Source organism: Cebidichthys violaceus, unplaced genomic scaffold (assembly GCF_023349555.1).
Source record: "Cebidichthys violaceus isolate CVI_PGR_0920_01 unplaced genomic scaffold, fCebVio1.0.p SCAF_10, whole genome shotgun sequence".
NCBI lineage: Eukaryota > Metazoa > Chordata > Actinopteri > Perciformes > Stichaeidae > Cebidichthys > Cebidichthys violaceus.
In genome coordinates, this window is record NW_027176263.1 from 6,124,825 (window position 1) to 6,144,582 (window position 19,758).

Genomic DNA, 19,758 nt, shown 5'->3' on the forward strand with positions numbered 1-19,758 from the left:
GGTGAAAGCCCTCTTATCATCCTATGCTTTGCCCCCGTTAGCTGTCCCGGTGAGAGCTTGTTGCTTGTTGTCGCCACAATCTTCACTAAAACAAACAACTATGTCGGTGTTTTGTGAGGTCCCACTAGCAGTCCCTGTAGCTGTCTTCAAGCTGTCGCAGGATTTCAGTAACGACCAATTTCCCAAGAAGGTGAACCTCGGAGTGGGAGGTAAGTTGTCCACAGTAAGTTTAGATTAATTATTATTATTAATAATAAAAAAAAATGTCATGATGGTTGCCAGGAAATTTGATTGCAGATGACAAACTATACTCCCCCCCCCATACAGTATTTAGACAGGTAATGATGCCACCATTACATTTGAACACATGTTTTTATTCTTCTGACAGCATAGACGTGGTGTCGGTCTGTCAATACAGTATTCAGTCTTTCGTCACAGAATCTGACGGGTCACGGATGTCGACATAGCTGTTGACTAATGTATTCGTGTTATGTAATAGTGTGGCACAAAGAGTGGACTCATCCCTGTCCTCTCTGGTTTCCTCTCTGTCTCCCTCCTGCTGCACTCTGCACACTACCCTTTCACTCTGTGGACTAGGGACTCGATTGGATGACTGTTCCCTCTGCAGCAGCAACAAAAAACAAGGCAGTTGCAGGAGTTCTTTGGCTTTAGTACTGCGTCTCTCCTAAAGCAAGCAAATGACACATTTCACTCCCCAGTAGGCTACAACCGTTCTCAGGGTTAATCTTATTAAAAGTAGTAATCCCTGCGTCTTATCATTGCAAAGGAGCAGTGTGAGAAACCTTGCTTAGCTCTGTCATGGCAGTGTATTCATGGCAGCGCTCAGCATGACGAAGCTGCCTGAGTCCCATGATTAGTACAGGAGGCTGAGGCCTTATAATCCCCTGCAGGACACACCGTGCTGCAGATGATCACCGGCTACTAGGCAGCTGGGAAATGTAGGCAACACAATGTTTAGTACATAAAAAGTCATGAGTAGGCCTGAAACAAATCAATTGACGGAAAATACATCAGCAACTATTTTGACAATGCACTAGCCTCAACGCTTCAGTAATTAATCAAGACATAATGACAAAAGCAATTGCCAGCTTCTTAGTGGTAAGGATGTGCTGCTTTTCTTTGCTCACTGAATATCTTTGAGTTTTTGAAGACGTCACATGGGGCTTAAGGAACTTTTGATTTACATTTGTCACTATTTGACTTGATGATCTAGATCTAATGCAAATGATCATGCATTTAATGCCAGTGGAGAAAGAAGGTGGAGAAAAAAACTCAGTGTAGATGATATTAAGCCTGAAACTTACTTAGTGAGTTGCCAAGCAAGTTGATGGTCTCTGTTCTGAAGATAAAAAGGCTGTTGTATACTTAGTCCATATCAGGTGGTGACCTGGAGTTCAGTTGGCTACAGTCAACAGAGAAATGAAAGTGTATACCTGTTACTGTATCCAAGTGGTCTTTCATGGGCCAGTGGGACATTTCTGTTATTGTTACCCAGGAAGAGTGTCCTTACTCATCTTAAACTCATACTTGGTGCTATCTAAAATGATATCATTAAGCATCAATGCCTCACAATTTCCTCCATTTTATTGTACAATATCAGTTTTCTTAAATTATTTGTTGCAGCCTACCGGACAGATGAGGGCCAGCCATGGGTTTTGCCAGTGGTTAAAAAGGTTGAAAAAATCATTGTGCATGATGACAGCCTAAACCATGAGTACCTGCCCATCCTGGGCCTGCCTGACTTCAGATCCTCGGCTTCTAAGATCGCACTGGGAGATGACAGTCCTGCCATCCATGAGAACAGGGTATGTGTAGTAAAAAAAAAGTTTCCATTTTTAACCTCTTTACATTCAAACCATTTCAACTGTCTGTTTCTGTCACTGCCAGGTGGGGGCTGTCCAATGTTTGGGTGGGACAGGTGCTTTAAAGATGGGCGCAGAATTTCTCTGTCGTTTCTACAATGGAAGCAAAAACACCAAAACACCCATCTATGTGTCCGCACCTACCTGGGGTATGTCCACTCATACACACAACCAACAGTGTACTGTAGTAGTATAGAGTGGAGATGAACACAGAGATTAGCTCCTCATTCATGGACTTTAACCTGTTTATCCTTTACAGAGACTTTTTATCGACTCAATATAGATGATACACCCAAGGTGTAGCATGTTCTATTTTTAAATTTAGCATTTTATCAGTGATCTTGCTTAATTATCAGTTCCTATGTGAGACACATTATTAAAACAACATTTACCTTTGTATCTAGAGGACATATAAACAATAAAGTGAGAATACTGGTATCAGAGTTTTTCTTACTGTTTGTTTCAGAAAATCACAATGCTGTATTCGCCAATGCTGGCTTTGAGGATGTCCGTCCATACAAGTACTGGGACGCAGAGAAGAGGGGCCTCGATTTAGCTGGTTTCCTTGGAGACCTGGAGGTAAGCAGCGTGTGGGACTCGCGTACTACTTCATTTTGGTCATCAGTCATTTTCATTGGGAGTTTACAGTACTTCTTCTACTCTCTGTTTCCCACAGAGTTGTCCAGTGCACTCTGTTTTTGTCCTGCATGCATGTGCCCATAATCCAACTGGCACAGACCCCACACCAGAGCAATGGATGCAGATTGCAGAAATTATGATGGTATTATACACGTACATGCACACAAATACAAGCCAGCACATGCCTGGTCGTGCTGTTGTCTAAACTATCACCAGTAACACAAGTGTCCGTTCAAACAGTCACATTGTTTTGCATGCTGAATGTTTATCATAGTATGACGATTGTCTTATCCTCTTCTTTTCTAGAGGAGGAAGCTGTTTGTGTTCTTTGACTCTGCCTATCAGGGATTCGCCTCAGGCAGTCTGGATAAAGATGCCTGGGCGATCCGCTACTTTGTCTCCATGGGCTTTGAAATGTTCTGTGCCCAGTCGTTCTCCAAGAACTTTGGTCTCTACAGTGAGTGACGCCTGGCTGCGTTAAGCTGCATCAAGTTGTAGCTTGCAAGAGAGTAATTAAAGAGTGACGTTCTTTGTACTGTTCCTAATCTTAATGACAGTCCTGAGCGCTTTATATGGTGACATTTAACAGTAGAATAAAGGATAAGCCCCCAATTTAGATTGCTGTAATTTGTCCACACTTTTCTTATTTTTCAAACACGACAAATACGTGTATGACCACCAGCATATAGCTAAAAAATACTGTAGATGTGTCAGTGTTGCCACCTACAGGTTAAAGAAAGTAATAGCTACAATATTATTTAATGTTTGACATGTGTTTGTCCTCTTCAGATGAGCGTGTGGGCAACCTGACCATTGTGGCTCATGATGCAGACAACCTGAAGCGAGTTCTGTCCCAGATGGAGAAGATTGTCAGGACTACTTGGTCCAACCCACCGTCTCAGGGAGCTCGCATTGTTGCCATCACTCTCAATTCACCTGAGCTCTTTACTGAATGGTCAGCACAGAATATTGCTATTAAAAGAACACTCAAAGCACTGTAGGATGTATGCAGGCATAAAGATAATATGTACTTTTTAAATGTAGAGTTTGTTTCTGTTTCTTTGCCTCAAGGAAGGACAATGTGAAGACCATGGCTGACAGGGTTTTGTTGATGAGGGCTCAGCTGAAAGCGAAGCTTCAAGCTCAGGGGACACCGGGCACCTGGGACCACATCACAGAGCAGATTGGCATGTTCAGCTTTACAGGCCTCAACCGTGAGTACAAACATATACAGAAAGCGAACGTTTTCTAATGTTTCTATAACTTTTAGAGATGCCCCGGTCATGTTTTGTTTTGACAGATTGCTGAGTGTTGATGAGCTATATCGGCTGATACAAATCGTTTTTGTCATTTTGTTTTGTTATAGCTGCTGGTATACTAGGCTCCAGACTTAATTTTTTTTCACCACCATCCCAAAAAATCATTTCAACAACTCTGAAGTCAGTGTAAACTGTCAGAAAGTGTCCTTTACTTTGTTTTTGTCATCAATGGTGGTTATTTGCATAAAAACACACAATTAAAATGATTAGGAAATAGTAATGTATATTTATTGATAAATTAATAATAAATAATTTAGTTTCTTGCTAAAAACTACATTGAACAAGATTTAATTAACACATTAACAAATCATGACAACCTTATAAAATGTATCAATGCTCAATACTCACTTTTCCTGAATAGAGCCGGAACGCATCATCATAACTGAAAAGAACCTCCATATGTTGGATTTTAGTTGTTGCTGCCAACGTTAATAGACGACTTCAACACAGATGTATTGCTCACAGTGTAGCATTATCAGAGATGTGCAACTAGAAAGCATTAATGACGATATCCTGATCGCATATTTTTCATTGAATATCAGCCAATAACGATCGGCAGTAAAACTGTATTTTACACTATGATGGTTGTTTAATGAATCTGCTGTTCACATGTGTGTCGAACCGCGAGGGGGATCCATATGAATCACAAATCAACTAACGTTACAGTCCGTTACACTACTGTTTCCCTTTGATACAAACAAATATCTTCACACGATCTGTAAAGTATAACATTGATAATCACTGAATAGTTAAATCTGGTTCTGCTGTATTTCCTGCAGCCAAACAAGTGGAGTATATGGTGAAGGAGAGACACGTCTACCTAATGGCCAGTGGTCGCATCAACATGTGCGGTTTGACCAGCAAGAACATAGACTACGTGGCTGAGTCCATCCATGAGGCCGTCACCAAGGTCCAGTAGAAGACTACACTACCCACAGTTCTCGGTTCTTCCTCCTGCCCGGCCCTGAGCCACCTGATTCCAGGCAAAGTGTTTGTATCCAGTAGATTTCCTGGAGAAAACATAAACTCTTATTTGCACAAACATAGACAGCTTTCAGCCCACTGGCCTTGTTTCCCCTTCCTTTCAGTGTTTATGCTAAGCTAGGCTAAACACTTCTTAGATTTATTTCTATCTGAACGCACAAATGGGAAATATTCCTTCTAGTAATTGTTAATAATTTGTCCCTGTTTTCTTCGTGTTGGTCTCCCATTTACAGTGTGTACTTTGTGTGACATCACAGATGTTCGACATGTAGTGTACTTTCTGAGTATGTGTTATCACCAGGACCTTTGCGTGGGTCAGTACATCTGTGACTGTGTTTCACTTACCCCAGCAGTGCTGACTCAACTGTCTAAAAATGTTTAATGTCATACTGTTATGATTCATCCATTCCAAGTGTTAAAAACACATTTCCAATTTTATTAAAGCTGCAGTAATTGGCACGTATGATTAACGGCTGTTAAGAGCACTGACCAAACTGGCTCAATGTAGCTTGAGTAAGTATTTACCTCCTCGATCATGAGAGAAGTAGCAGTATTATGTTTACTGCTGTTTGCAATGTGAACAAGAGATGAGTGTTCTCAGGAAGATATTTTTAACTTGAACTATGTAATTTATAAATGATACTGTGTAATAAGTGTTTCTATTTCTAGTTTGTGTTGAGTGAGCACAAGTGGCAGAGAACTATTCTAACACGTGTCGTGACTCCAGAGTAATCTCTGTTTTCACAGCTGAGTGCTTTTATGTTTCTGGTTGTGTCGGACACCTACCGAATTAATGTTGAGTTGGCACACTGATTGTCTGTTCGTAGCACTAGTGCACTATTATGTAAGACCGTGGTGTCAGTGGCAGGTTGCTATCCTATCACTGTGCACAGTGCACCGTCATAATGTTATGCAAATTAAGCCAATGTGATGATTAACTACTCTAATAAAGAACTATGGATAGCATGTTTGTGGTGGTGTGAAATATGTTGGAACTGATTTAATGATGAGGTTAAAACAGCCTTTACAAGCCCCTGTACAAGTACTTTGTAGTGAATGATTGTAATAAAATATAATACAGTGTAAACACTTTATAGTAGTTTGAATTTGGCAAATATGAGTGACAGAGAAAAACAAATTAGACAAGAGTAATAGAATTAGTTCAGTCAATTTATTAATAATTGAATAAAACCTTGTGTAGAACATATGGTCTGTCTCTTTATATCTTTGGGTAACTTATATAATCATCTAAGCTTTTTTTAATCGCAAACAAACTGTATATCAATCCTCACAAATATAAATCTGTGTTAACCAACTGCAAAATCTTTCAAAGCATTCAGCGGAGAGACTTTATGATTCACACAAATTCTCTTGCTCCGCGTCGTTTGTCAGAAGACTTCCCGTTGGACTTTCTGTGTACATAGAGGGGTCAATGCGAATGGCTTAGCAGTGCAGTGTTCTTTGTACTTCCATAGCCTTACCGAGCATAATGAATTATGTCACTGTGTGCGTGTGTGTGTGTGCGTGTGTGTGTGTGTGTGTGTGTGTGTGTGTGTGTGTGTGTGTGTGTGTGTGTGTGTGTGTGTGTTTGATTTAGTGGAGTGTCAGTGTGCGTCATATTGCTTGCGTCTTTCATATCTTTCTTCCTCTGTTCTGTTGGGCAATGTTCCTGCCAAGATTTCACAATGCAGAGCAGCTTAGTCCAACCTGAGCTGCGGCTACCACTCCCTTTTTAAAAAGGATCAAATGATTATTTCATTATTTCAATAATAGATTTCTAGAACAATTGCTTAATTCTTTCCTTCAATAAGCCGCATCCTATAGCCTCCTCCATGAAAACTGCAGCCTTGCTTCAGTATTTATTGCACTTATCGCTTTTTCTCAACTTAAGCAATTCAAACTTAAGATTCAGTTTAAAATCTTAAGTCACTTAAGATTTCAGTAAGTCACTCACTGCACCTTTGTGAAGAGAAGTTACTGCCGATCTTCCTATTCATGCATTCCTTTACTTAAGCATGCATATGGAAAAACAGGGCTACAGGGCATAATTCTACAGTAAAAGCAGCATAAACAAACATGCAAGTAGCAACTACTCTTTCCTCGAGAATACTCATAATATCCATCTGGATCCCCAGACCCAAACCCCTAGCTTATTTTTAATTGGTGTATACAGTTTTAGTAAGATGAACTGTACATAGAAAAATGGCTAATGTGGTAGCTAATGGTATGAAGATGATCGCCTTCATGCTTTCTACTGGATGAAAACAAACAATAGGCTAATGATTTTTTTCAGAGGCGGTAGCATCAAGGGAAAAGGTAGATAGGTGACGGTTTTTGTGTAATAGAAACACTAAAACTGTGTCCATACAGCTACATATGCAGTGAGAAGGGAATGTTTAAATGGGAAGACGTACCATACAGACTGTATGTAGGACCAATGCTTTAATGTGGGAAGGACTCATTTATTGAATGTATGCCTGTATGTGGTAGCCATTTACACTATGTAAGATGACTTATATTGCTATTGTCATTTACTTTTAGTAATTCTGACACTTTCATATAAAAATCAGCTAAGAAATTGTGTTATTTCAAGCACAGGTATTTTCAAAATTGAACACACCCTTCTGAACTCGCTGAGAGGTCAGTCAGTGTATACAATAAGTAGTCATTCAAGCTGAGAATTAATCTATGGCTTTTTCATAATTGTGTTCTTATATCTTGGCGTAAAAATTGTGCTCTTGTTCTTGTGGCTTTTTATTCTTAGCCGATGGCTAGTGTGTCTGGTACTGTTGGCAGTTGGTGTCATTGTTATGGCAACATTAGGACAGTTCCCTGTGCAAACAACATTTTCATTATGTGGGAACTGCCTCATAATAACAAATATTAATAAAATAAAACTCTTGTATTCATTGTTTGATCTAGTAAAATGTCAACGCTGGCTCAGAAATGACCTATAATTTCCATATTGACAGATCTTGTTGAGTCCAGATGGCTTAAATGAGATGATTCAACGTTAACATTATGGATAAAGCAAGATTTCCCCGTTTACTACAAAACATGTGATTAAAACCTCCATGCAGTCCAGTGTAAGGCTGGATAAATCCAAGACTATGTTGTTTAGATTTGTCCAGTCAAGTTTTTTTCAGATATGTCCCCCTCACTATCAGCAATCACATTAAGGGTGTAAAGACAGGCAGAGGTGGGACAGAGTATGCCAGTGGGGACCTGAGTGTTACTGGTGGCTACATCTCATGAGATGGCTTAGTCTCCTGTGAGAGCTGTGTCAGAGCATGGAGGGAGTCTATCAGGGGGTGGCTGCTTAATAAGGAGAACCAGTGAGTGATGAAGAGTAAGAAGCTTCATCCCTCCTCCTCCTCCTCCTCCTCAGTGTCACTGTGCTAGCTCGTCACTGGTGGTTGCTCTGAACCTTCCTCCAAACTCTGTTCTCCGTCCCGAGACTTTTTCCTCCTCTTGTTGCCTAGAAACAGAGGAGAAATTCAGGACATCACTGGTTAAAACACCTGTCATAACCTGTTGCTGCATCAGTTGTATTCTGATATTGTCATCCTTGCATTTACTGCGATTGTTTTTAAACTACCTCACATTTGCTGTTAACTGAAGTAACGTTAGCCGCATTAAGCAGCACAGCTACCCCAAAGGATAACTTAAAGTAAATGAGTCATATCCTATCTGAGCCAACAGCTGCATCTGGAGCATCTGCTTTGCTGAAAAGAAGTAGGTTACAGCGAGGGCCACGACACATCACCTGTTGCTAAGATACCTATGTCTGTCAGAGAAGTTGGGGCACATGTGACGATGTGTGGGGGTGTGCTGTTGCGTCGTGTTCGTGACAAATCGCTCGCTTACTCAATTTACGCAACAGCTTCTTCCCAATGTTCTCCTCCGAGCTGGACAGAGACAGGGAGCTGATGAAGGGAGAGGTGGAGGGTAGGGACTCTGTAGGCACGTCTGAGAGAGAAAGTTTAAGAGAGTTAGACAGAGGCGATACAGCAGTGTAGATGGAGGGAAATAACCCCCAGACCTACGGTGATATGTACTGTAAACAGCCTACAAGATAAAACCAGTTGCTTTTTGTTAGGAAAACTGACTAGAGCTAAATGGGATCACAAGTTTATATTGTTATATAACTTTAGCTAACAATAGCCACCATAAGCTAACAATTAAAGCGGTAACAGCAAAATTCTTGAGTATATTGAATAGCATAGCATGGTCATAGCATTTGGATTAAACTGTTCTTTTGAGAGGAATAATGGGTTAATTCTTCTTTAAATGTTTCATTCTTTGCCTGAAACCTTTCAACTAAAAACACTACCATTATTTACCACCATTGTTTTTTCAATTTTTTCAATTGAATGGAATTTCTGGACATTGTGTACATTTGCAAAGGAACAAACTAAAAATCCATGGGATTCGTGAGCCTTTTCTCCAGTCAGGATGCATGGAGCATCACTCACCATTCTCTCCGTAATATTCCGGCCGGTCCTCATGGATGTAGGGAATCTCATCCATGCGGAGGAACACCGTATCATTTGGACTCCTCTGCCCATCAGATTTACTGCCTGTGAAGAGGGAGTTAGACCAATCAGCCTTAAACCAACTGCTATTATCCACACAACAGCTGCTGGTTTGTAGCTCTGCCTGTAGAGGGAGGTAAAGAACTTTCTATCTTTGGAGCAATGTGTTTTTGAGGGTCCAGCAAGTAAAATGACAGTGGATTAAAAGTATGAGGTTTATATTCCAGCTAAAGTTGAGCTACAACTGGATGACATTTAATATGTGAAATATGTTGTGTTGTGATTGAACATAAAACCTGGTGGTAGGTATATAACTGGATGCTACTCTTTTATTGACAACCAGCAGAACCATCTGTCCAATGACACTAACGCAAACACACACAAACTGGGTGGCGTGTTGCACACAGCGTAAGACAGATGGTATGTGGGAAATCCTTTAAGCCTTGAAACCAGTACAGATTGGATGATGCCATGTTTGCACCAGTTTTGTGAGTGAGTCACTATGAGTGTTTAAGTTAGAGGATTCATTCTTTACTGATAAATCTAAAGGAAATAGATTAAACTTGCTTTTTGGACATTATCCTGGGTCAAGCACCTCATTTTCATTTGTTTTCTCATTTAATTATGTCACTCGGATTGGTATGAACAGCTTTTTTCATGTAGTTAATCATGTATCGCTTCTGTCAGAGAGGTTTTTGGCCCTTAACCCACAAAGCACTTCAGTCAGTGTGTTTGGTCCTTTGAACCTCCTCTTGCTTCCTCTTTCTCATGGAGCTAGATCATCATTTACATATCAGGGCTTTGGTGTTGCTCTATAGTATAGATAGTATCACTTTGACTATCTATACATCGTCATATTGCCCAGCTCTAGTGTGTCTTAAGGCTGCTGATAGCTGATATTTGTGTCAACCTTCATGCCAACACCAAAATGTTACAAAATGTTTCCTTTACAATTCTATTATTGCGTGAAACAACCTCTGAAACAGCATTTAGATCTGCACTAGAATCTTCACAGAGGAAATAGCTTCAGAGCCAGTGGCTCTTCAGGGATACACACCTAACACACCTATTAAACCTACGTTTTTTATCAGTAATAAAGCCAATTCAAATAAAAGGACAGATTATTAAACTTGTAATAGATTATTTTTCAATGGATTAATTGATTTATCATTTTAGCACTTAAAACAACTCACCATTGTGACGTAAATACAAGCACAGTCATCATATTCTATCACGGCATCTACTTACGGACGATACGGTTTCTTTCATTGAGCTGGGAGGTGTTGCGAAGGCCACCGTGGGGATGGAGATGTGCAAGGCGTGCCAGCCCCAGACGAGTGTGCGTGTGTGTGAGGGGGAGGGCGATGCTGTGTGAGCGGGCCTCTGGGACCGCAGGCCTCCCTTTAGCATTGGGATAAACCGGGTCTGGAGTCTGAGGGGAGCTATCCATCCTGGTAGCCATGAGGGCGTTCTGGTAGTGGTTCCTGGTGATCTGTGGAGACATAGAAAGCATGTTTAAGATCTGTGCATACATGGCTGCCTGTCTAAGTCCAGTGCACATAGACAGAGGGAAACATGGACTGCATTGGGGAGAAGAAGTGAAGGGAGAGGGCACATCCATCATTTAAGGCTAAAATATTCATGGTTGAAATGGAGCTCAATTAACCCCAGTGATTAAAGGAGAGAGGGTGTATGGAGGGCAGAGCGAGAGACAGGATGACTGTGTTCAATGAGAAGCAAAGATTAGGACATATCAAAGGCAAACGCTGCAGCAGAGGAAGAGCTGCATTTTTGGGAATCTTGAAGATTAAATGAAGGGAGTTTAAAAGTGCACTTGCTTGCTTGTGCTTCCAATTTGTTTACATTTGCTTGAGATTATAATATATATATACTGTATATATAATATATGTTTCTTCATGCGATTCACTGTTGTGTGTGTAGGCATTGTTGAATCTAACCTTAATGATCTGCAGGTCTGTGAGCTGTCGGACGGAGTAGTCTGGTAAGTAGACCCCTCCTCCTGTAGTGAGCTGTCCCACGCTGCCTCCACTCAGTAATGAATCTGATTGGTTCAGACCACTGCCTCGGGAACTATACCTCGGACCTGAACAGAACAGAACAGAAGAAGAAAACGTACTTTTGGCTGTGTATTTTTTTACATACATTATTGCTATTGGGTCAATCTATCAAAATACTGAAATTATATATTTTTTTATTTTTTATGTTCGTCACTCTGAAGTAAAATAGATGTTTTTGGCTGTGCCCTATTTATTGTGTACTAATGCTAATTAAATTGTACTTGTGCTTGACCATAGTGCAGCTCTGTCGTTGTCTTTTTCCAATTTTTTAGAAATGAAGGAACACAGTGTTATTGTATATATCTTCTCCAGTTCTCTTCATTGGTTTTAATGGACTTGAATTGTTGCCAATCTTGACTTTACTTCAATACTGGCCACTCAAGGCAGTGTTTACACGACTTGCCCCTTTTATTTTGAAAAGAAAGTCATATTTTTTTTTAACACAAACAGTTCCTTCACAGACAAACACCTTTGTTAACTATACCTGTCAAATATATGATATATTCTGTGAGATGTTGTCATGTTTTACTTCCTTTTAATTTCAGCTAAATGGATCTCCAATGACCATACTTGTGTAGGTCTTTTCCATTGACCTATATTCTGCATGGTTTTGATTTGAGCACTGCCTATCTATATGTTGGAGAGCAATGACTCAGAGAGAGAGCCAAAAAAAAAGTCAGTAAAAAAAACAGCTCTTGAGATGTGACACATCTGCAGCTGCCTAAGAGAACATTTGGGATTCTGTAATGTCCTAAGCAAGGATTTTCAATATTTAATGAGGGTTTCCATTTGCTTTAGCTCACCCTGAACATCACATATGCAAAACATGTAACCACCACAAGAAACAGAGAGAGATAGAGAGAGGCTTTCTGCTTGCTCTGCAGTCTTAGATGGATTTCATATAATCCTGTGCAGGTCATGTCCTTCCACTGGGAAATTTTCTGAAATCGCTTCTTTTAATTACTTACTTCTCACGGCGGCTGCTGCTTTTGCAAGCTAACACTATACAGACGCTGGGTGGGATTTAGACAGCAAAAACACATCCACCAGCACTGCATTAGTTTATGATTAAAATTGCTGAACTTTCCCTGTTGTCACTACCCTCATTGTGATATTGATCTGTATTGCTTCATGTGTGCACTTACTTACCAATAGGCAAGGGCGTGATGAGTGCTGGCATGCCATAATAGGAAAACGCTCCATTTTCAAAGCGTAGAGCCTCTTTTCCTATCTCTACCTCCACTCGTCCCTGCAACGCCAAAACAGCCATTTACAAACATTAGCTATATGCTTATGGTGTGATACTTAATTGATTACTCATCTGATGGAGCCTCCCACACAGTAAATATGCAGCAAAACACTGTAATTATAACAACTACAAGCACAGAAGTGATTTTGCGTCATAATTAATCTGCAACCTCTGTTATTATTATTATCTGGTTTAAAAAGCAGCAGAAGAGTGATTTACCTGCAGAACGAGGACAAAGTAGTCCACAGGTTTGTTTCTCTGAAAGAGGTAGTGTTGAGGAGCGTGTTTGTTCTTGGGGTTGAACTTGAGTTCCTGCACAATGCTGGGATGTTTGATGAGACGCAGCAAGATCTTCTCTGACAGGTGACACAGCCTAAAAGGCTCCACCTCTACAAGATAGATGCATACACACACACACACACACACACACACACACACACACACACACACAAACACACACAAATTACACATGTCCTGTCCTGGTTTTATCCTGAAATCCATTGTGTGCAACCACAAGTACGATGCTACCTGTTGCCAAGAAGCGGTGTGTAGCGAGCAGCAACTGGGGTGAGATCTTCACCTTCAGCTCATTTTCTGCCAGTTTGAAGATCGAGAAATCCTGTTGGTTCCTCTCATGGTTGGACACGCGTCTTTTGTTCCGATTATCAGCTATGAACACACACAGATTGCAAATCATAAAAGTGCACGGAAGCCAGTGCTAATTTCATATTTCATATATGCACTGATATACTCTTTTACTGATTTTCAGTTTGTCTTAGCTACAGTAGCCTATTCCTGTGGACACTACAAGTAAGTAGAAGCTACTTTGAGGTGTCACTGAACACATTAGTTGATGCTAACAAACACGACAGATGTATTAGTAAATTTATCTCCAGCAGCAGATAGCTTGAGATTATCCACCTCTGATTGATAAATTGGCTTATCCTCTGCAGAAACGAGAAGCATTAAATGCAATACATCCCATTAAATACATTGTAGCTGCAGCAGGAACAGCTGGTGCTATAAATGCCTGAAGTGCAAAGTCTGGAGAGATTAGCTCCCCTGCGCTATATATACACATATAATTATGCACATGCAGACACACACTAAAAACCTGAGTTTATGAACACCCACGCAAGTGCACCAGTGACTGCTTCAGACTCTCTGCATGTAATTAAAATTGTAGCACACTTCAAAATTTTATGTTCATGGCTTATGGGAATTTTTTTGGAAGTTACTTCCCCACTTGTGTCCAAATACTGTGGTAAAATCCAGTGAGTGAAATGAAAGCACAGACCAGATTAAACATGAAATGAAGGGAGTTTGGCATTTGACTTCTTTTCTGTGGAGAGCCTTTCCAGCCAATTAAAGATGAGCGGATTATGGTGATTATCTGTGAGACTGGGCCATTAATTTACATTATTTAATTATGCATCAGCAAGGAGCTGGGAGCAACAGAGGAGAGAGCGTGGGATCAATAGTTTAATGAGAAAACAGGAGAGGAGATGGTGGAAAGCAAAATCCATTGTTCTATAAATGCTAAACTGCTACTTCTAACAGCCCTAAATAATACAATATACTGCATTTGTTGTAGAATTGAGTGTTTCTCAGTGATGTTGTGGATCACAGAGCTGAACAAACTATGTCAGCTGCTGGGACAAACTGAAAGAAAATCTATTCAGTGTGGCGGCTGGAAATATAGTCAAATTGATTCACAGCTAATGTAACAGTGACTTTGAAAACTCAAAGGTTTCATAATCAGCTTGTTTATGCATCATACGTACTAAACAGGTCTGTCTCATCCACAATCTCAGACTTGATGATCTCTTCTATGACGTCCTCCAGGGTGACGATGCCCATCACTTCATAGAAGGGGTCTCCCTCACCTTCGCTGTTCACCCTCTGCACCACAGCCAGGTGGGACTTGCCTGTATTCATCAGAAAAGAAAAAGGGTCAGTTCAAATGTTTTCCCAATGAGAGTTTATGCTAAAAACTGCCCATGCAATTGAGTTGAGAGGCAACGTCACTGGATAAAAATAATATGAGTCAACAGACTCCAACTGGATCTGTGCAGAGAGGAAAATCAGCAGTAATACACCAACTGGAGCTGAAAAGCCATAAACACAGGAGAGAACAAACTCAGAGCTTGAATATGATATTATTCTAATGTCAGGACGGCCCTTGTTTGTGTGTGTGTGTGTGTGTGTGTGTGTGTGTGTGTGTGTGTGTGTGTGTGTGTGTGTCTGTGTGTGTGACTCAGACGAGAAGAAAGTGGGCATTGGGGGATTAGTGTGGAGACACTTTGACAGTTTGGAAGACTTGGGCCCTTACGTAAACACTGAGATTATGCAATCAGTCTGGGGATGCCTGCATCTGCTGACTGAACTGCCCATGCTGCTGCCACCTCTGTAAACACATATACATACACACGTACACACTTTACACATCCATGAGCAGACCCAGCGCTCCCTTTCAGTAAGCGTTAGGTTGAACACGACATGCCTGCCAGATACAATGACACAGGTCGCCAGCAGCATCTCCGGAACGAGTCAATAAAGCAAATGTGACAAGAAGTTAAAGTTGCCACCACAGTCGAACATCACCGGGAGAGCAGAACAAACTACCTCTGAACACATTAACGAACACACTATTAGTTGTGACATATAGAAAACACAGATATTTAAAATATAAATCTATTATTATGTATTAAATGTACATTTCTTCTTTGTCATTATAACAGTTGCATGGTTCTTCTTACGTCAAATGAGTTATCTAACCGAATTTATGACGTCACTAGAACACAGATTTCAACAGTCTCTGATCTCACTTGAACAAAATCAGTGGCTCACATGAGATGGGACGATTTAGGGGATCACTGCCAGGGGATAAAATGAATCAAATACTTTAATCCACTGCAACAAGACAAAAAAAAAACCTGATTGACTGACAGACAGCCATCTCCAAACATGAAACTCTGGCTGTGCGAGATTGGCTGAGATGAAGAGGTTGTGCTCAGCGCTCAGGTCAGCTTGTCTGAAGAGCTCAGGTGAGTCAGAGAGTCGGATTTGCCATCAGCTGGTGATGTGCCCGGGCACTGCATTACATCATTCATATGTTACATAATACTCTTGCAGACCAACGCACACTTACCAGACTCACACACACACACACACACACACACACACACACACACACACACACACACACACACACACACACACACACTCATGCCCGGGGCGAAACTGAATCTACCATGAATGTCCTTTTTGAAAATGTTTCTGCTCCGCCAGTTTCCCAGGCTCCTTTAGTCTGTGTGTGTGGTTTTAGATCATAATGCATTATATGTTTGTATATGATCTTGCATTATGTGTATGTTTGACGTCTGTCTCTGCAAACATTACAGCCATTCAATACTATAGCAGGGAATAATGTATTGTTTATATTTGTATTTTTTTTTCTCTCCTGGTTTTACACACATGCCCACACAACAACTTATGCACACATTTAGCTTGTAAAAACAATAATAGCTGTCTTCTATTATTTGTTGGCCGTTAAATAAAAGCTTTGATTTATTTTGTGTATTAAATGGTTTCTTGAGTAGGTTTGTCTAATACATTTACTCAAATACAACACATTTCAGGGAGAAATATTGTGCTTTTTACTTCACTTCATGTATTTAGATTAAGATTTTACATACAAAACATACAATCATCTTATAAAATCTGAAGCATATTGTTATTGATTAAGCTTTCCAACAGTGTATGAAGCAGTTAAATAGATCTACACCCTAACCAACTACAAAATGAAATCCCTGCTTACATGCTAATGCCCTAATAAATATGACTGTGTGCCAAACTGATGTAATACCGACAGGGGCCATTCTGAATCACTTTTTATATTTTAAGTACATGTTGTTTATAATAATTGTAAAAATTTAGATTGTAAGACTTTTACTTGTAAAGGAGTGTTTTTTTAACATGTTGTGTTACTACTTTGAATTAATAAGAAATTATCTCAATACTGCTCCCACCACTGATATCTCACCCCAATAAATCAAAAGATTTACAGCAGATTTTGTGTTGCTCATGATGCCATGGCAGCATAAATGCATAAATTAAACAGCATTGCCTGCCGTATGAAAGTATATCAATGTATTTTACACTGAACAGCGTGTTTGCAGTTCTCTCTTCCATTTCTTTCATAACTGGTGACATTTGCTTCCTTTTCTCCAACACAGACCTCACCCCATCTCATCACCCTTCTCAGTGAGACGTCCCCACAGCTCCCAGCCGAGCTTCCTGGCCAGCAGGAGCCTATAATCCATGCGAGCAGGAGGTGAGAGGGGAAGGGAAAGGTTGGAGCTGAATTTTTCATGGTTGCTCTGCAGGTTTGGATGGTGACGACCCACAGAGGGAAAGGAGCTTCAAAGTCACCGCAGGCTAACAATTAAGTGCACACACACGCGCAATCTAAAGGTGACCTTTTCACCTAACCGTCTCTATAAATAACACACAATATGGAAACACACAGGGTCAGACTGGGGCCCATGGATCACAAGTGTCCGACCAAACCTATCCTTCATAATCCTGAACAAAATAAAGCTGTAGACCTCGTGACCTGTAAGTGGCAATCTAATTTATAACCCTGCCACGGTCTCCACGGTGTCCCCCTTTCACATTCTAATCAGAACAACTGCTGCATCTGACTGACATCTATTGAGCTCTCTCTATCAATGAAACAGGTTTACATTCTAATCCCCCAACCATAAGCCAATGTCAGTGAAATCCTTACATAACAGTCGTTCCAGTAGCCTCTCATATGTCTCCATTTTACCGTGTTACCCCATCAGGGGAGCAGTTTGAGCTGTTCGCTGCTCAGAATCATATTCAATGTTATCATTCAGACTGAATGGGGTCCCTGGGGAGAAGCGACACACTTTTTCCCGGTAGTGAACGGATGCTATTTATCACTGCATGTGTACAAGTGCTGTAATACTGTGAATGCACTTATCAGCAAAGATGCTTATCAGACAAAAAATGTGTGAGTCAGAGAGAGATAGAGATGCTATTCATTACCTACTGACATTCCAGGGAGGGTAAGTGCCTGCACTCTTGCTAAATTCAAGAAAAAAAACAAGCAGGGGTGAAGGGAGCATAGAACATTCAGTGTTGTTGTCATGGGAAAATGACTTTTACTACATACATTTTCAAGGTAACCCCATTTTGATCCTTGGTAGCCTCTAACTTCTTCTTTTTTGGCTGAACCAGACTCACTGTGTGACACTGTATCAGATTTCACATATGGCTCCCACTGCACTTGGGATCAAAGGGCTTTACTGACAGGCCCACTGTGAGCCAATGGACTGATGGCATTGACTTCTGCACTTCTGTCTTTTTAAGTGCACAGTCACTTCAAAACACTTTTAACTCCTATGGTGGCAGGAGGTAGCTTTGAGACTATTCCAAGACATACATATGGCGCCTCCCACACTCAACACGGACTTCTTACTCATAAGTTATAAGTTCTGGACATGCAATAACAAAAGACACACCTCCCTCCTGCAGGGCACTTCTGAGACCTGACCTCTGATTTAAAGTGGAGTTACCTCTCTTAAATTCCTCCAGCATCACATCCAGTTTGGTGTCGTTGAACACGCAGTGCATGGGATGCTTGTAAAACTGAGTAATAGTTTTTAGGGGAGTGCAATCGTCAGGATCCACGAAGGCCAAGTCTTTGACAAACAGGATGTCCACGATGTTGGACCTCTCGTTCTCGTAGACCGGAATCCGGGTGAAACCGCTCTGCATCACGTCCGACATGGTGCAGAAATCCAGCGTGGCGTCCGAGGACAGCATGTAGCAGTCCGACAGCGGCGTCAGCACGTCCTCCACGGTCTTGGTCCTCAGCTCCAGAGCTCCCTGTATGATGTTGAGCTCCTCTTTGACCAGGTCGTGGTAAGGATCTGTGACGCGTAACATGGCCACCAACTTCTCCCTGGTGTAGAAGCTACTAATCTCTTGGTGCAGCAGGATGTCCAAAATCTTTGAGACTGGGTAGGCGATGGGGAAAAACACCAGCATCAGCAGGCGGGTCGCGCAGAGGGTCTTGGAGGCGATGGCGAGACTGTGCCTGGACGCCAGAGAGTGAGGTAAAATCTCGCCAATGAAGAATATCCCCAAAGTACAAGAGGCAGTTGAGAGAGCTGTCATTCCTAAAATCTGGCACATCCACACCACAAAGCATGTATTTGTAAGCACGTTTCCAAGCACCACGGTGCAAAGGATGTAGTTACCATGTTTACGCACCGACTCTATCTTCCGTGCGTATTTTTGCTCCTTCTCTGTGCCACTGTTTTGCAGGACCCGCAACTCCACGGGGTCCAGAGCCAGCATGCTTATGTTCAGACCGCTGCATAGCGCAGACAGTGCTAACAAGAGCACCGAGACACCTGCCTGGAGCCAAACATCTGCCTCTGGAGGTCTCTCCACCACCGCCAACCAGAAGTCTTTGGTGCTGAAATGTTCCCATTTCACTCCATCAAACGCGCACATGGAGTAGTATTTAATTACCTCGCCTCTGCGCAGGTCTTTCGCGAGCAGCTCCACCAAAACTGAGTTGTGACTTGAGGCAGATCTGAAAGAGCCCAGCAGCTCGATGTCTGAGCTCTGGGCATTCTCCTCTTCGCAGGGATTCCCTGTGGACCGCCTCTCCGTGTTCCCGCTTTCCCCACCTGGTTCCTCTATGAACGCGATCCACGGAGCGGCGGGAGCGGCGTCAGGTCTGCCGCTGACGTTCAGGTTGTTGGGATACTCTGTAGCAGGAAATGTGGAGTAGTAAACCCTCAGTATGAAGCGGGTCCCCTCGATCGCCCTCAGTACCCCATCCTGCACGGACAGCTCTCCGCTCTGGGTGTCTTCCGGTCGGACGCCGAGCAGTGCTGCTGTCGGGGCCGGCAGAGAGGAGAGGGTGACGGTGAGAAGGAGGATAGAAAACTGGTGCGGATGCAGGATGCAGCAGAGAGCATCCGCAGCATCCGCAGCCATCATGCTGAATGAACTACTGAAGGACAT

General features: G+C 41.7%; 2 protein-coding genes across 2 annotated transcripts; one reads left to right on the forward strand and one right to left on the reverse strand.

The window, feature by feature from the left end:
• Positions 1-5,791, forward strand: got1 (glutamic-oxaloacetic transaminase 1, soluble). Its single transcript, XM_068722534.1, has 9 exons — positions 1-209; positions 1,645-1,826; positions 1,909-2,032; positions 2,350-2,462; positions 2,560-2,664; positions 2,829-2,979; positions 3,312-3,477; positions 3,594-3,736; positions 4,621-5,791. The coding sequence occupies exons 1-9, from the start codon at positions 101-103 to the stop codon at positions 4,758-4,760; spliced, it is 1,233 nt and encodes a 410-aa protein (XP_068578635.1). The 5' UTR covers positions 1-100; the 3' UTR covers positions 4,761-5,791.
• Positions 5,792-6,023: 232 nt separating this feature from the next.
• LOC137880926 (metal transporter CNNM1) lies at positions 6,024-19,758 on the reverse strand. The gene is made up of 10 exons (XM_068722522.1): positions 18,294-19,758; positions 14,472-14,615; positions 13,216-13,356; positions 12,907-13,076; positions 12,588-12,687; positions 11,319-11,464; positions 10,609-10,852; positions 9,301-9,405; positions 8,693-8,794; positions 6,024-8,303 (listed from the first exon to the last, which is right to left on the reverse strand). Exons 1-10 carry the CDS (start codon positions 19,756-19,758, stop codon positions 8,224-8,226), a joined length of 2,697 nt encoding a protein of 898 aa, XP_068578623.1. The 3' UTR covers positions 6,024-8,223.

What these genes read in the sequence shown, in the direction of transcription:
- got1 (XM_068722534.1), top strand. Translation starts at nt 101, where the DNA reads ATGTCGGTGTTTTGTGAGGTCCCACTAGCAGTCCCTGTAGCTGTCTTC. An exon ending in GGTGAACCTCGGAGTGGGAG is followed by an intron (nt 210 to 1,644) that starts GTAAGTTGTCCA and finishes TATTTGTTGCAG; the next exon opens with CCTACCGGACAGATGAGGGC. An exon ending in CAGCTTTACAGGCCTCAACC is followed by an intron (nt 3,737 to 4,620) that starts GTGAGTACAAAC and finishes TATTTCCTGCAG; the next exon opens with CCAAACAAGTGGAGTATATG.
- LOC137880926 (XM_068722522.1), bottom strand. Translation starts at nt 19,758, where the DNA reads ATGTCCTTCAGTAGTTCATTCAGCATGATGGCTGCGGATGCTGCGGAT. An exon ending in ACACCGCTTCTTGGCAACAG is followed by an intron (nt 13,077 to 13,215) that starts GTAGCATCGTAC and finishes TCTATCTTGTAG; the next exon opens with AGGTGGAGCCTTTTAGGCTG. An exon ending in ACTTTGTCCTCGTTCTGCAG is followed by an intron (nt 12,688 to 12,906) that starts GTAAATCACTCT and finishes TTGGCGTTGCAG; the next exon opens with GGACGAGTGGAGGTAGAGAT.